Below are 17691 nucleotides of genomic sequence, written 5' to 3'. Positions count from 1 at the left end.
AATAAAAGTACTTTCAAAAATCCTTTGTGTTTTGTTTCAAATAAAATGATTTATGAATAAAGTCAGGTCTTTTTGTTTAACCCTTTAGTGAATGGGTACTCATTCACAAGGAGGGCACATCTGGGTGTCCCTTTATTAAAGGGGTACCATGATGTGAATAAGCCCCCCTACCCGCACCCCCCCCCACAACCAACGCCTCAGGGCTTGTGGGGCAGAGACACAGGGACTAGGTGCTTTTCCAGGGGCGAACCTGGAAAAGCTCCCTTCCAGTGCCGAGGGCATGTGGCCTGGTATGGCGGGGGAGGGTTTTTTTGGGGTTGGGATTCCTCCTTAAAATTACTACCAGACCTTAAGGGCCTGGTATCACTTTATAGGGAAACCCCACAAACTTATTTTTTTTATGAATTTTTTTTAAAATTCATACCAGACCTAAAGGGTCTTTGGGGGGGGAACTGGTCTGGTTTGGGAGGGGTACCCCACGCTGTTTTATTATTGATTTTTATTTATTATTTTCTCAACTTTTTTTACTTTCCTTTTTTTTTTTTTTACATTTATCTGGATCATTTTTAAACTTTTTTTGTCCCTCGTTTACTTAAATTTCTTTCTATTCTGTTCGCTCAAAGGTAGCGAGCAGAATAGCCGCATTCGCTCAGCGGCATTCGGCTATTCACTCACTGCTGTTTGGCCCCTATGGGAATAGGGGTGAACGGCAGTGAGTGAGCTGCCGGAGCTTCGGCTTAGTCGATCCAGGTGTTCCAGATCCAGAGCATGCTTGGCTGGCCGAAGGCAGCCGATATACGGCTGATTTTAGCCTCACTTCGGCTGGTTCATTCACATGGTTGCCATTGACAGCTTTGTGAATAACCCCCTTAATGTTTACCACAATTAGCCCTATTTGAACTGTGGTGGCACTGTCTGTCTCAACTAAGGTTTACAGATTTGTTGTTTATGCTGTGCGAATAGGAACACAAAATAAACATAGTGGGGGTTTCTCAAATATGACTGCAAAAGTTAAAATACACTTTAAAATGTAAAGGGATGTTAAAATTATTTTATATTGCTTTATAGCAATACTTGTGATTAACTAACACAATTAACTAATTAACTAATTTTAATAAGTGCAAGAGCCTTTAGCACCTATTAGAAATAATTTTCATTAGACAACCTACAATAAATCATTCACTTAAAGCAGTGCCTGGTGTGGTGGGTTATTACACATGACTGTATTGTTGTTGAAAGGACTTTAAAGTATATCTCTAGGGAAACCATTTTGTTTTTGCTTTAGATAGGGAAGGGTTAGACCCCTCTGTTGAATTTGTATTGCTGTCTTGTCTCCATTGGGGAGATTCATCCCCCTATTTGCATTGGTAACCATGGTCAAGGAGAAAGTTATGGGAAATGCAACATGTTAGACTTGCACCTGAACAAAATGAAAAGATAAATCTTCTAATGGGGGCACCTGTTACAGGGACAACTGTCTAAGAGGGGATTTCCCCTCACTTTCTTCTTATTTCCTCACTGTGCCTCTAGGACAGGAAATTAAGGGAGATTTCCCCACTGTTACACAGGGCATAAAAAAAATAATGTGGCAGGGGCTTTAACCCTTCCCTACTCTATCCAAAACTATGCAAATATATATAGGAGTATGAAAAGCAAATTGATACATCCACTTTATTAAACATAATAGTAATAATGATAATAGTAACTATTATTATACATAGGCCTCATGCACACAGCCATAATGAGTCTGGCTGAAAGATTCTGCATAAAAAAAAAAGCATGAAATAGTCAGTGAAGTGCTTTCGTTTACATGTGTTCAGGCGTGTAAACGCCCATACAGCATTCAAACGTGTAACATTCTACTTCCATACCATTCCATTAAATTGACACGCGTATATATGCATACACGTAAATGTACTGACCTCCAACGCAAATGTTTAAAATTTGACTTTACAGATCTGAAAGCTGCACAGGTTTACTGACCTTTATGTATTTAGTATGAGAATGAGTATGAAAATCAAATTGATTGCTGTGCACAATAATGTCTGTCTATTGCAGCTCTTTCTTTTTCTGGCACTTTGACAAAGAAAATCCAGTAGGTCCAATATGGAATGTCAGTGGTATGGTGTGTGTGCGCGCTGGAGTGTTCACAAGACAGTTTTCCTAATGTACAATTTAAAACAGGACTGTGGACAATATACATCAACCTTACCTTCTGATATAGTCTTTAGGTCGGCATCTCCTAGATAGTCCAGAGTGGCTTTTGCAGTTTTAGCAAGGAAATAATCAGTGTTGGCCAGTATTATTCCAGCTACTGCAGCTCCCAGAGCTCCAATACTTATGGACCACAATCCCATGCTGAAGATGTCACACTCAGGAACAATCCACATCTCTGAAACATGAAATCTGTAATTTAGCTTGAACAAATAAATCTTTAGTCCTGAAAATAAGACAGTACAAGTAAAGTATATAAAGTGTATCTAAAGTGTAGCCAAAATGTATTTTAGATTTTTGGATAGAATGGTGAGGGGTTAGAACTAGGGATGCACCGATATATCGGCCGCCGAAACATATCGGCTGAAAATGGCACTTTTGGCATAATGCAGAAAGTGCAATTTTCCTGCCGATACATCGGTGCATCCCTGCTTTCTTTCCTCAACGCTGGGCGCTGCTCTGTGTCCCAGCGGGGAGGACAGAAAGTGACAGCCGGCCGAGAGCTGCGGGAGGAGAGCGCTGTGAACGGCAGGTGTCTCTCCTCCCACACCGCTCAGCCGCCTATAACAGTCCGGCAGAGGATGTGGGGGCGGAGACAGGCCGCGCTATATTATTCACATCACTGCAAACCTTATAAAACCATAATGGCATGAAAACTGTCTCTATACTCAGTAGAAACATGCTACCTAAAACCCGGAATCAAGATTTGAGCAGAAATGCTTATTCAGTAAGCATTCAAATATGGTTGCAAGTGCTAACAGAAGGAACAGCGCTACGCCTGGCCTAACAGCGTTGCTCACGAGCATTAATAAAAAAGCAAGCACAAGGCAATGACAACTGTAGATCCTCAAAAGCCACACAGCCATATAATAAAGACGGCTAGGCAGATTGAAAGAATATGTGCTTACTGGTTAAAAACACTAGTTGGCAAGGTTTAGCTTGATGTATACAAATATCTGTAGGAAAAATCAATGAATGGCAATAGAAGCATGTCAATCTCTGAGCTTTAAAACAAATTCTACATTTTGCGCGACTGGCATTAAACGGCTACTGTATTGCCATGCTTTTTATTTCAAAAAGTTCTGAAGATTCACCAACTTCTCAGTCACCATCAAATCATCCACACTGAACCATCCCATGCTTTCAGCTTACATTTTGCTAATCTGAACAGTGAAAACTTGTAGATGGCCAATCTTTATGGATAAATAATACACTTTACTATGACAGGTATTTATATAGTGCCGACAATTTACACAGCTCTTAGATATTTGCAGTCACATCACTCCCTGCCATGAAGGAGCTTACAATCTAAGATCACTCACCGTCATGAAGGAGCTTACAATCTAAGTTCCCTATCTCACATACATACATACATACATACATACATACATACATACAGGGCCAATTTAGACAGGAGCCAATTAACCTTTCAGCATGTCTTTGGAGTGTGGTAGGAAACAGTAGGATCCGAAGGAGTATCCACCCACAGGGAGAACATGCAATTGCCTTGCAATAGCAACCTGGCCGGAATTCGAACCAGGGATCCCCAGTGGCAAGTCAGAAGTTCTGACCACTAAGCCACTGTGCTATTACAGACATGGGTTTAAACCTCAGATTGGTTCTCTGAATCAAGATTTTGGTTTATCTTAGTCAAGTCAAAATTATTTTTAATCTGTAGAAATTTTACGGATTTATAAAAAGGTACCCAATCTCACATAATGTTTCCAGTGGGCTGTTCCTATAGTGGCACTGCAAAAAATAGCAACAAATCTGCCAACTTCCAGTGCCACCATGACTCATGAAGTACACTAAAGTTGGAACCCGCAAGTGCCATCTCCATCACCTTACCACTCCGTCCACGTATACAGGCCTACTGCAGGGCTGGACAAATTAATATGGAATTCAGAACCCACTCTGTCGAACACAGGAGCCAGAAGGTTTTTTTAGGAGCTAGCTCCATTGACAACTACCGTGCTGTTACACAGTTGTAAGATATCACAATTCGTAGTCACAGTTAATATTCATATTTATGTGAAGTGAGAATTTACAGTTAATTTTCCTTAAGCCATTATCTTCGATGTTAATATAGCTGATTATTATACTGCTATCTTGTGGTCACTTTGGTCATCGCATGTTTTTCTGTTTTCCCTCCCATCTACGATGTATTAACCCTCTTCTTTTTCAAGAACTAGTTTAGTGTCATGGCTGCCGATAGTAGGAACACATGTACATGCTAGCTTGGAAACATTATCATCCTTAACCTTCAAATACCGTATATTCATTCATCTGCTGTATCCTATTGTCTGCTTTAACCTGCTGCACAGAATAAAGCTCGTTGTGGATGCAAAAGGTATTTGGCGAGTTCAGCTAACTGATGAGGATTGTCCGCAGGGATTATATCTGCTTATACAGGCCAGGCATAGAGGTCTCAGCAAGGGATAGAATGCCAATACAACAATCGGAGTCAGAACAACTACAGAAAACCACAAATCTTAGGTATCAGATGTAAATTTTAAGGCGCATTGGATACACACAGAAGGATCAGTTAATAATAAGGGTCTGAGGTTTGGACAGTTTGTAAAGAAACACTCAGAGACCCTTGTGTGTTGCTAGTTCTATAGACCCTGGTAACTAACCATAGTCCTCTATTGAAATATCGCTTTCAAAGGACGTTTGCTAAACTACAGAAGAGACACTGTGGACACGTTATGGATTTTTGCTTGTTACCACAGGTGCTATCGCAGTCAGCCCCTCTCATATTGATGACTTACTTAGTCTAGTATTATAGTATCATTCAAAAAGCTATGCAATATTAAAACAAGTGTAAAAGCACTTTTCCAGGGGCATGTGTGTTCAGCTGTGTGGGTGAACAAAGATGATCAAAATTACACACCATCAATCTGAGAAAATGACATCTTGCAAAAGTTTTTATCTGGATTAAGATAAGTATAGCCAAGGTAAACAGCAGTCAGCTGTGTGAAGCAATATCGATTTCTACATGGAAATCATTTCTCTTTTCTTTGTCATAGATATAAACCCTCTTGTCTCACCTGGATTTGAGTATTCATCTTAACGCTGAACAGCTAAACACACAGGTTAAACACATATAGGGGAGCGGTTTGTTTGTATTTATGCCCATTCAGTCCTCAAATGTGCACAGCTCTGCCACACAGCACAGTCTTGCCTGGCAGTGCAGAAGACCTGACTTTGCTCTTCTGTAGTTAAGTAATATTTACAGGTCCTGTCCTTCCCCCAGCATGTGACTGGACAGTAAAAAGAGAAACAAAAGACTGGTTAGCTTATCTTGTTCAATCTGTTCTCTCTTCCTATCAGCATAATGTTTAAACTGCAGCGCAACAGATTAGCTCCTTAGGTTGCTTCCCTCCTCCTGTACAAGACTGCAAAAGGTTGCCATCAAGTCAAATTCAGGTATTTACACTGCTAAAAAATACATTTCACAGTGGGCTAATAAATACGGAGCTACATTAATGTATCTTCTATATATGCCTGTGCCTTTCTTGCAAACTTATATGCCAATGACAATTGCTTTGGCTATGCATGTAGTAAAACCAGCAAGTTAATGGAGTTGGTTTGTCATTTCAGGCAGGTGATATTTTTGGTCAAGATGAGCAATTTCAATAAAGTTTCCACAGCCCTTTCCTTCTGTCTTCCCTGTATAGTGAGTACCCTGGTATAGTTATTTTCCATTCATTTGAATCTCTGAACCCATGTCTCTGCAACAAGGTCCTAGTTATCAGGAGACATAAGAGCTGTCACCTCACAAAGCGTGTTACCTAAGCCACAACCATGGCTATGGTGCCATTCACTTCAATGGCAAGTCACGCACCCTCCTGCCCCGCAAAAAAAGTGAGTCGGCCGCGATGCAGTGCGTTTTGGCCAGAGGCGGGCCTTAATGCACTGCATCTGGTGTGAACCTAGCCTTACAGACGTGCAGCAAGCAAACCTCACCCTTATACAAAAAAATCTCATCAGAACATTCAATAATGCCATCAGAGACTTATTGAATCTCTTGAGATGTAGTTTGATTTTAGCAATCGTTTTTGGAATAAATTACGTTTCCCCGAACAAAAACCATATTCATTGTTAGAATTTAGTTTGTTCAAGTAAAATGTTCCACCCTGCTCCTTCAATTTCAGTTTGAAACTGATCATGGATTGTTCACCCCATTAACGATTAGAAAACGACCATTCCGACAACAAATTTCTTCGAGAGAAATTCTACTGGTATAGGGCCAGCATAACAGTGTGGGTGTGGTGGCAGCTCAGTAGTAGAACAAATATTGTTGTGGTGAGATAATCCTGGGAGATGAGCTTTCAAGATGAAGCCAAGATCAAGAACATGGGGGCATAACTTCCAACTAGCAGGAAGAAAGTTCCAAACTAACCTCAGAAAATATTATTTTACCTAACCTCAGAAAATAGAAAAGAGAAGTTTCTATTTTAAGGGAGAGATATTTTTTCATGGCATTTCCAACGTCATGCTTGGAAGAATCAGATTTGCACAACCCTCTGGATATAGTGAACAGATACAATCTTTGTTTATCACGTAGGCCCCTTGCACATGGGCTTTCCGATATTTCCACCTGTCAGCGTTCCAGGCGGACCTGAAAAGAAGCCTAATGTTAGCGTATGGGCACCCAGATCTAAACAGACGGGCATCCATTTACATCCGGTTACCCCCTTACTACAGTGGAACCTGAAATACATGACACTTGCATATGTTCAACAATCCCAAGGGGCACAATAACTGACTAATAAATGATGCTACAAATGATGATGTTACAAAACAAGGTTAAAAAGGAGTTAAAAAAAAAAACAAAACCGAATTAACCAGTTTTTTTCCTTCACATAAAAAGATACAATATGCATAGAAGCAGGTAAAGGCAAAAGGAAAACAGTGCTAAACCAAATTTCTCATAGTGAAAGTGCATTGATTTAATTAACTTGATATACTGGTTGGCAAATGGTATGCCTGTATGTATGTGGGCTTATTTAAAACCCAACTCCTCTGATCTGTATTGGGTTCTGCCCTTCCCCTGGTGAGGGTTTATGGCCTAGATTCACCCTAATTCCCCTGGAAAATGTTTGCCCATCTGACTGGTTTCTTCCCATCTGGTAGGGCAGTGGCAGGAGATGTCTAAGAGTTAAGCTGACCATACGCTAGTTTTTTTTCTTCTTCATCCCTGCTACACACTGCTTGAATTTTAACCAAATCAGCAAGAAATTTGAGCAGTGTATGGCCAGCTTTAAAGAGGCTTACCAACTACCGGTGGGGGGTATGGGGAGATGGGCATGTGTGGGTAATAGGGAGCAGACTGATGCACCCTTCTTCCCACTTCAACACTACCGGTGGAATGTTCCTGGGGGAGCTAAGGAATCTGCTTTTCTGTTTAGATTTACCGCAGCTTGCAGATGCAGTGTAATGATTGTTGTAGATTACCCATGGTGATAGGGAAGGGACTGGGTTAGGCTGGTAAGGGGGCAGTCATGAAAGGAATGTGCACTGTGCAGACTGCATTTGATAGGATGGCAAGAGCTTTAAAGGCTTCTAAAGAGTATGCGGATCCATGTCGCCATCCACCTTTAAAGGGCTGCAAAATAGGTGTAATGCTGTAGCAATAGTTTTGTTTACCCGATTTGGATCTTAACTGTGGAGGCTAATATAGGAGTGACACTCCATACGATACTGCTTGTTTTAGGAGATGTAGTTGAAAAACTGTATTTCTTCATAAAAATAATCTCACAATGTAAGGAAAATAAAGTTCAACACTGGGTTCATGGGTGATATTACTTCATACACCCCACAGTACAATATCTTATACAGATCCTTGTCTCCTTTATCAGAATCTATGATTTCAGGAAGCAATTGAGTTCATTAGCGCATAGGCAAAACCCATGCCTCATATGAGTTATACCAATACAAGTGTATATCAGCAACTGCTTACAGCAGTATGACGCCGCGAGAGTAGGTGGCGTGGGACGCTGTGTCCAGAGCGGAGAGAGGCAGGTTTATTACAAATAGGTGAACCTGGAGTCCAGATAAGACTACAGGTCAGCTAAGGCCCAATTGGTTGCTCTTTGTGTATTCATTGCACTTTATAACAGACAATGTATAAATGTGTCTAAAAAACATTTTAGGCTACATTTTTAGGTCTGCACAACTCCCATGCTTGTGATGAAAGGGTTACTTTCTCCTGTTTGATTCTCAAACTTCTTTATATTAAAGAATGTCACGAACGTAAAAAAATGTAGGTAAAAAGCACAGAAAAATCAAGTGTTTTTTAAACGATAACTTGAAGTCTTGCTTCTAATAAATTACTTGCATTACTGTCCTTCTTTCATAGCCCTCCCCTCTTCGGTTTTTAAACTCTCTATGCTGACCCAGCTCCTCCGCCCCTCCCCTCTCTACAAAAGCATTTATGTAACAGCCAGGGGAGGATTGAAGGGGAACATCACAGAGTGTAATTTGAGCTCTGAGGCTGCTGGGGCTATTAATTTAACATTCAAGATGGCAGCACCCAGCAGCAGTCTCAGGGATTTCAGATATCTACACAAGGGAGGCTTTTGCAGGTACACAATATGAATAACATAAGTAAAATACAACTATATTCTTATTAGAAGATTTTTTTAAAAATGAATGGTCTAGTGACAGGGTCTCTTTAAGGACAATACACAAGAAGGACCTGGAACACCTGCAAAGACAGTGTAGTAGAAGTCAGGCATCAAGGTGGGTGAGAACACAGCCAGCACAGTCATGAGTCCTTGGTTCCTAGGATATGGATGGGCCCACAACATAGTTGTTATGGTGCATGTGGCTGCATCCTAGCAACCAATAATGCTGTGCATCCCAGACGCTAGCATCCAGGCAACCCATGATGCTGAGATTTGCACAGCATTAGTCGTTGCTAGGACACAGACGGTCTTAGGTTCAGTTCATGTGAACAATCACCAAACCAGGATTTCTGGCTGGGTTCAGTGAATGACATCTGCTCCATACGGATACTGTGATCCTACTTTACAAGTTAATGTCTGATCCACAGAACGTACAAATTAAGCCGGTGCCGATGTCCTCATGCTGTTAAATCTTCCATCCAAACTTCACTCTGTGGCAACCCTCTCATCTTCAGTTAGCGGGTCTTGAAGAACCCACATAAACCAAAAAAAAAAAAAAAGTGTCTCCTCCTTGTGAAGTATCATTTATTACATGTAAATAAAGAATGAAAAAACTATGCACACAAATAACAGGAATATATACATGACAATCATCACTCCAGGAAACCAAGGTCTGAATCTCCGGACAGGATAATTAGACGGAATACTTTTCCTTCACTGGCATTGAAATGAGCTTACGCATTTCGGGGCAAACCCCCTTACATCAGAGCTATATTCCTGCTGTTTGTATTTTTCTCATTTTTTTTATTGACATTTAATAAATGATTAGGGCTGTGCAAATGAACAATTAATTTCTCGATTAATCGTTAATCTTTTTGATCGATTAACATTGTTTTGAACGATTACATTTTTTTTGAAACTTTCTGCACGAGCGCCAGCCAAGGCATTGGCCTATACACATACAGCACAGCAATGAAGTAATAAAATGAACTAGGATCATACTAATCCAGCACGTTATTATTCTGAGTTGCCCCACTCAAGCGGCGGCCATATTGAGTGGGGCACGTGAGATTAATAACGTGCTGGATTAGTGTGATCCTAGTTCATTTTATTACTTCCTTTCTGTGCTGTATGTGTATAGGCCAATGTAGTTGGATCTGTATGTGCGTTATAATTAATCAACATTAAATCGATTAAAAAAAATTTCGATTAATCGAACACGAAAATTTTAATCATTACCAGCCCTATAAATCATACTTCATAAAGGAAAAAAATCATAAAGGAAAAAGGTGCCTTTTCGGTTTTGTTTTTTGGTAATATCTGAATTGAATAGAGTTATTTGGTAGGAGGAAGATTAATAGCCTTCGAGGAATATTTTTTTTTTTTTTTTTTTTTATTTGTACCCAGAGTTCAGTTTAAGGCCTGTCTGTATTTGTTTCATAGCAGCCAATTAGATTCAAATCTGCTAAAGAAAAATGAAGTTTTCTTTGACTGAAGCAATGAAAAAAGGTATAGTTAGTACAAGTACAGCATATGACACAATATAATCCGCGCTTAGCCCTATCCTCCCACCAATAAATCCTACAGCAGCGATATAAAAATGTGCAATATTTATGCCTATTTACACTGCGCTATACCCCCTACTTAACTAAAACAATTCTTTCTTCTCAAAAAATGCATACCGTGCTATATAGATAAATGAATGATAGAAGAAAATCAAACATAAACAATCCCATGTATAGTACGACAGTGATAAGTAAAGTAATATACATGGGATTGTTATGTTTGATATTATTCTATCATTCATCTATCTATATAGCGCTGTATGCATTTTTTGAGAAAAATTTTTTTAGTTAAGGGGGGGGGGGGGTTATAGCGCTGTGCAAATAGGCATACATAAGTACAGCATAGTTATAAAGTTTATATCTCTGAAACCATGATAAAATGATGCAAACTATTTCAGTCATTACAGATTTCAAAAAGATTTTTATGAGTCAAAAAAAGAAGTTAGTAGGGAGTGCTAGACAAATTCATCACTGAAGAAGCAACGGCACATGTGATTCATGGTAAATGGTAATGACTGATACTTCACTGCACATGCCAGTTTATGCAAGACTCTGACAATCGAATTTTCAAATAGTTACACAAGAAGATGGAAAACTCAGCCATTTAGGAGAATATTTAGCAATTCAAGTAGAACCTTATCCTTTGATAACCTCATCCTTGGAATGATCAACAGCCTAAAATAACCATTAAGGAAACTTAGGGCTTGATCAATCTGCAGTTTTTTATAAGGATTATCCCCCAAAAGATGTTCAGGGATGTGTGCAACTATGGCTACATTCACTATGTCAAAAGGAGAAAGCGCACTATCTGGGAGTCCACGGTGGCTGGAAAGGGTCACTTCGGCTGGGGTACAGTGTGCAAGCTCTTTGTGAACAGGGAGAGGTGCCCTGTGGTAACAAGAACAAAACAACCTATGTATTTAGAGCCCAACCCGCTGACTAAGACGACCGCTGACAGCACGTGTCACACAGTATCCCCCTACAGAGCACTCCTGGCCGCTACGGCTCAGCCTGGCCAGCTGAGCCCCGCCGCGAGATAGCTGCTCCTTCTCCTTAAACGTATCCTTGCAGCCGTCCATACCATTGCATTTCATCGTGCCTCACTTCCCTAAGGACTCCATCCCTTCACCCCCGGAGAATCTCCAAGGACTTCCCAAATGTGAGTTTCTTCATTTAACTTATACCAACAGTAGTAGCGCTCTAAATACATACCGTAGGTTTTTTTGTACATTCACTATGTGGAATCCCAAATCTCCCGTTTAGACATGGCCGCTGTCACTTGTTCAAGTTTTGTGATACAATTACATGTGGTTTGGAATAGATCATTGTCCCTGGACTCCGCTATCGTGTGTTCGTCTGAGAAACAGGTTTGTGCGCAGGGGCTATGGGGGTACACAATACCACTAGGCAAAAATGAGCAGTTAACCCTTGCTGGGGGCAGCGCCACTGCAAGGATAGTTTTTTTCCCCAAAAGCTTTACTCTCATCATTAAAATGTCCCCTTTAGAAATGTTTAGTAATGGCAATGTACAAACAGACACTTCTAGATAACTGCAGGCTTTTTATTCTTTACATACCTTATTTTTCTTTTCCTCCCCAGTCTTCTAATAGTGGCCATTTTTTTACAAAAGGGCAGATGAATCCATCTCCCTTTACTTCCTGGAACTTTGGCACAAGTGACTAGGACATGCGACCATGCATACCTTCTCCGGGTAGGAAAATCCCTTTCCTTAAAGTGACATTAAAGTCACTTTAATTTTCCCTCCCCCCAATGTTAATGTCAGCACTTACCTTAAATGAGGTTTCTTAATCCGATCTTACTCTTCTTTCCTGATGTTTTCATCTGTCCCTCCAGCGGTGGGGCGGCTGTCCGATCCACCGCTGACTCCTCTCTGCTTGCTAGCACTTCTGATCCCACGGTGTCTGCATGTGGGTGCACGCGTCCATAGACTTACCTTGCGTCTCTGGTCGTCTCCCGGCTGAAAATCCAAACTGCACATGCGCCCGCCCCAAGATGCTTTCCGTTAGCCCGAGCAGTTTCGGATTCTTGGACGGGAGCGCGCGGCGAAAACAGGGTAAGTTTAAACCGTTGTTAAATCGGTTTTTTTTTGTTTGTTTTTTTTTACTTTTTGCCTATGCAGTAGATATAGGCAAAAAAAACCTGAGGGTTTGGAAACCCTTTAAGATGTTGTGAGATTACATGGGATTTCCCAACAATGCCCTGCTGAGGTAACCTTCCCAGGATGCAATGTTTGGGAACATAAAATCACTAATGCGCAAGAGGACCAGGAAGTAGAAAAACAATAATTGTAAATAATAGAGAGATATGTTTATTTAACTAATGAATGTCAGATGATTTCATGTTAGCATGCACAGCTGACTGCTGATGTGGTTTTTAGTGAAAGGGGGTAAAGGTCCACTTTAAGAACTCTATGTTGATGGTGCTCAGTAAAACCTGCATCTGTAGCTTGTTATTAAACATGTCTGTACACAGCCTAAGGAGTATAAATAGAAAACAATTGAGTCATGCAAACAAAAAAAGACCATCTGGGTTTATTGGAGTATCGAAAACCCAAGACTTAACAGATTTGTTTAAAAATCCATTCCCCCTTCCAATTTCCTGTCACCAAACAAAACAGAAGTCACACGTTGGTGTTTAAAATGTAACATAAATAATATTCATCAGATTCCTCGTCAGCGTGCTCCTTACAGGAAACTGTAAAGCACATCAAATGACTATTTAAATAGCAGAGCGGAATCCGGTTTGGTTGGTAATTTATCTTACTTGTGGAAGTCTTCATGGATACAACTGTATAAGATAAGGTTTGCATTCCATAAGGGTAACATGTACTGTAAGGGATTGTTTTTTCAGTATAACCCTAGATTTTGCGTGTACGCTTTTTGCAATGGGAAAAAAAAAAATATATAGTTTTGCATTCCAACCAACATATATATGTACAGTTCAGCACAGGTACAAACGAGTTCAGTCAGAACTAGACCTTAGGCTTAGTTCACACCAGAACAGCATCAGAACCACAGGCGCGATGCGTTTTGCCGCAATTTTGTCGCGATTGATGCGTTGTCTTTTTTTGCTTAAAATGGGATTTTAGGTATATTCCTTTGCGTTTGCATGCATTTTTGATGCGTTCCGCAGCGATCCGATGCAGCTGAAATAGTGCAAGTAGTACTTTTTCTGGCGGAATCGGAACAGACTAGTCTGGTGTGATCAGAACACCAGAAACCCATAGGAAAGCATTGTGCTGCGTTTTTGATGCAGCTCAAAAACAGAACAGATGCATCTGGTGTGAATGGGCTCCGCGTAGTTCAGTTCCGTCGCTGCAACAAGATTGACGTTTACCAAAAGCTTAACCCATATACACCACCCACTCACCCAGTCCCCCACCTCCTTCTTTGATTTGAAACTGACAGACATAAACCCCATTTTATACATTTCATTCTGAATTCACCAATGTCAAAATGATGTGAGTGGGTGACATGAAAGGTGAGGGAGCATATGGAGGTTAAACGTTCCTGCCAGCAGCAGTTGTAAGTACAATATGTAGTGATAGGAAATCTGACATAACTGACTTGTTAATTATTCTTTGTATTGTATTGTATAACTAAACTTTAAAAAAACAACAACAACAAATGCTAACAGGCAGGCACTTTATTGTATGAGGGACATGCCATGTCTCTTCTGCAATCAAACAAATTGACCTGTTTGCAATGTTCTCAAGAATGTGCATGGAGCTTTCTGTACACATTCTCAGCACACGTCTGTGCCAGGATGAATGAAATCCCACGTGTATACACGGGTTCAATTATCCCATGCTGGCCAATCAAGATGGCCAAAGATCTGCACCCAGAAAAAGCTGTGGAGAAGATGTCAGCTCTGGCAAGGAAGCAAGAAGAAGCGAGTTACATGATGCTTTAACATCGTCCAACATATCCAGCTGACTCCTTCATTTCATTTGATGGAATTGAATTCCATGATTTTAAAAGGGAAACTCAAGAGACACAATATGGCAAGTACAATTTCCAACCCAATGGATTTGTCCTTTCCGGGAGCTGCTCGGTATGGCCCTGCACGCAGCACGGAGCTGTACGTGTGGGCGGAATACAGTGTGAATGAGGCCTTAGACGGGAGAAACTACAATTACTTTGAGTCAATTGTGTTTATGTTCTTTTTGTAAGCTTTTACATTTTTAAACGTTTTTATTTGTTTTTCATTAACTATAGTCAATTTATGTTTCTCAATTAAACACTTAATTCATGACATAATCATACTGTATATGAAATGAGAAGAGGATTTCTGGTTTCCTTCTCAACAGTACTGAAAATATACTTTCATGCATTTAGCTTTATGCTCTTAGCGAGCATGTACAATAGTGTACACAGCTTGAGCCACAACACCTGTGAATACTAATGTACCCTCAACAAACCTCTATGCCTCCACTTAGGATTCTCCTAACCGCAAGTACCACCAAACTTATTATACAACTGTATAACTGTATATAACGGTCATAGACTTTATGAGATCCTTTATCCATTCCCTTTCTGTGAGGCAAAACCAAGAGACTTACCGTACATACTTACCTGTATGAAGTAATACAGGTCATAGACTTTCTGCAATCCTATATCTATTCCCTCTCTCTGAGCCTAAACCAGGAGACTAATATACCTATCTGTATGCAGTAATACAGGTCAAAGATCTTCCTAATCTGCTCAATGACAAAGACACTTGTGGTAGGTAGACATACCTACCTGTATGGCATAATACAGGACTGCTTGATTACCCCAATGGAGTTATCTCCTTAGAGATTGTTGCATTATATATGCAAGTAGGTTTGCACAGATACCAAGTACAGTACTCAGTACAAGTACGAGTACATGTACCGATACTTTTGAGCACCAAGACTAGACTAGAGAAAAATTCAAAAATTAGGAGGCAGCTGTCATTTGTAAGGATCACACGGAGCTCCTGGGATTTGTACATCTCTGTTTTAATGTACGATTTTGTTTTTATAAATATAAATAAAAGGATGCACAGATAACCGTTTTGCTGGTACTCGCCGAGGACTTAGCCCTCGTTCACACCTGAACGTTTTGTAGCGCGTTCTACGCTCGAAGAACGCTCTACAAAACGCTCAAAAATATAAATTGCATTGGAGTCAATGGACTCGTTCCCACCTTGCCGTATTTCCGCCCGTCTCGAACGCGCTACAAAACGGCCCACGCCTGAAAAGGTACATGTACTACTTTGGGCCGTTTTGTAGGGCGTTTTCCATTGGAATACAGCCCCAAGTAGCCTTCGGGGTCGCGCAACTTTTTTACCGCGAATCACGGTAAAAAAAACGCGCGACAGACGCGCTTTTGCAATACGCCTAGGTGTGAACCCAGCGTTAAAAGTACGAGTACTGATACATTTTGTTTATTGTCATGTGACAGTTTTTCTTAAACAATATCGACTAATGATTTCAGGACAGTGGTGCCAGAGCCAGGTCCCAGCTGCAACCGCTGCAACCCTGGTAGTTCATGAAAATGCCAAGTATCTGCACTGGTACTCGAAAAGTATCTGTGCATCCCTATATGTAAGAAACATTACAAATTATCTTTGTGACTGAACATTGCACAGGGACATTCCAGTGAGTGAACACATGACCAAAGCACATTCCAGGGCGTTCCGCATTTGCGATCCTTCGCATAAAGAGGTATAGATATTACACTTCGACTGGAAACTTGTTTTAAGCCCAATTCAACTTTCATGTTATATAAACTTAAAAGGAGAACTATGAGGTGAGTGCTTTTCACTCACCTCATAGTTCTAGCCGACCTGTGACAATGAGACTGTCACAGGTCGGCTCAGTAGATCGGGATGTGAGCGAACACATACCGGGTTCGCTCGCCTCTCGATCCTGTCACGGCTCTCTGCCGTGACAGGGGGAGGGGCTGGATTCCCCTCTCCGATCTGCCAGCGCTGACTGGCGGAACGGACGGGGGGGTGGGCGGGTACAGCTGGCTCTGCCTCTAGATAGGCAGAGCCAGCTGTCACTCACGCAGCTGGGCGGATCCCGTCATCTAAGTCGTGATCCGCTCCGGCTGCGGCGTCTCAGTATACCGCGAGCTGTAGCTCGCGGTATACTGAGCTTAGGGTAACGGGAGGACGCTAGTTTGTGTCCTCCCGTTACCCTAAGGAGAACTATGGGGAAAAACACTGACCCCATAGTTCTCCTTTAACATATTCCAGGTTTATCATAACTAAAGGTGTGCAAAGACTAACAGTTCTTGCTCCCTGCTGATTGGAAAGCCCTAGCTCTGAGTTATCAGAGGGGCAGGTTGGACTGCTGCAGAAAGACCACTGTTTCCACACAGAGATCAATGGTCTTTCTCTGCAGCATGCTAGCAGGGGACAGGCATTTGTACTCAGGCCGTGGCAGCTTTCCAAATAAAACAAACTGACTTTGCAAACCTTTTTGTTTTGCTGCCCCTGGAATCGAATTTCTAATGCAGTTTTAAACTCAAAGTTCAGTTGGGCCTTAAAGCAAATGTGTACTGAGGAACTATGAAGGCTGCAAATGCGGATTTCTCCTTCTAAAAATGTTCCCTGGCTGTTATGGTGATCCAATGGCTTCAGTACTTCCTGAGTCACTGTCCTAGAACATACATACCAATTAGGAGTTTACACAATAGTGTAGTGAAGAAAACCAAGATGTCAAAGTCAGAACAGAAACTTAAATGCACATTCTGTCTCTGCCTCTCCTTATTGCCAATAAGATTATTTCTATTGCTGAAGCACAACGTTTTGCTGCAGGCATAAAGCAAACAATGAAGTCTATAGCTGGTGCCATATCAGTTGCCAAATAAATACCATGAACATGTGGTTTAACAGAAGAACACGCAGGTCAAGAGTAATCTGCTTTATTTGTGCATGATATAAACATGGCTTGCATCATAGCACATTTTTCTTCCCTTAAAGTGACATTAAACCCTCAGATTTTTTAACATAAAACAATACTGTAATGTGTGCCTTACTGTAATCCATGGTTGTTTCCCTTCTCTTTGCTGCTCTTCCTTTTAAATCTGTATCTGTTCTCATGCTGGGCAGAACTTCTGTTTTGCAGCAGACTGCTTTGTCTCTGAAATGGATACATGGTGTCTGTGTGTAGGTTTGCAACCTGAGCCAACACTACAGGAAGAGGCACTCAGCTGCAAAGGGAAGTTCTCCCCCAGCATGAGAAGACATGAGGATTTAAAAGGAAGAGCAGCAAAGAGAAGGGAAAC

General features: G+C 41.0%; 1 protein-coding gene across 1 annotated transcript in view; it reads right to left on the bottom strand.

Annotated features, from left to right (window-relative positions):
- The window catches only part of FAM213A (family with sequence similarity 213 member A), a 53993-nt gene that overhangs the window by 20670 nt on the left and 15632 nt on the right, over nt 1–17691 (bottom strand). The window contains exon 2 of the mRNA XM_018555927.1: nt 2213–2392. Within this exon, the coding sequence (XP_018411429.1) occupies nt 2213–2390 (178 nt within the window). The 5' untranslated portion in view covers nt 2391–2392. The remainder of the gene's footprint in view (nt 1–2212; nt 2393–17691) is intronic.

Source organism: Nanorana parkeri, unplaced genomic scaffold, assembly GCF_000935625.1.
Source record: "Nanorana parkeri isolate BGI_ZX_2015 unplaced genomic scaffold, ASM93562v1 scaffold218, whole genome shotgun sequence".
Lineage (NCBI taxonomy): Eukaryota > Metazoa > Chordata > Amphibia > Anura > Dicroglossidae > Nanorana > Nanorana parkeri.
This window is presented reverse-complemented; position numbering and strand designations above follow the sequence as displayed.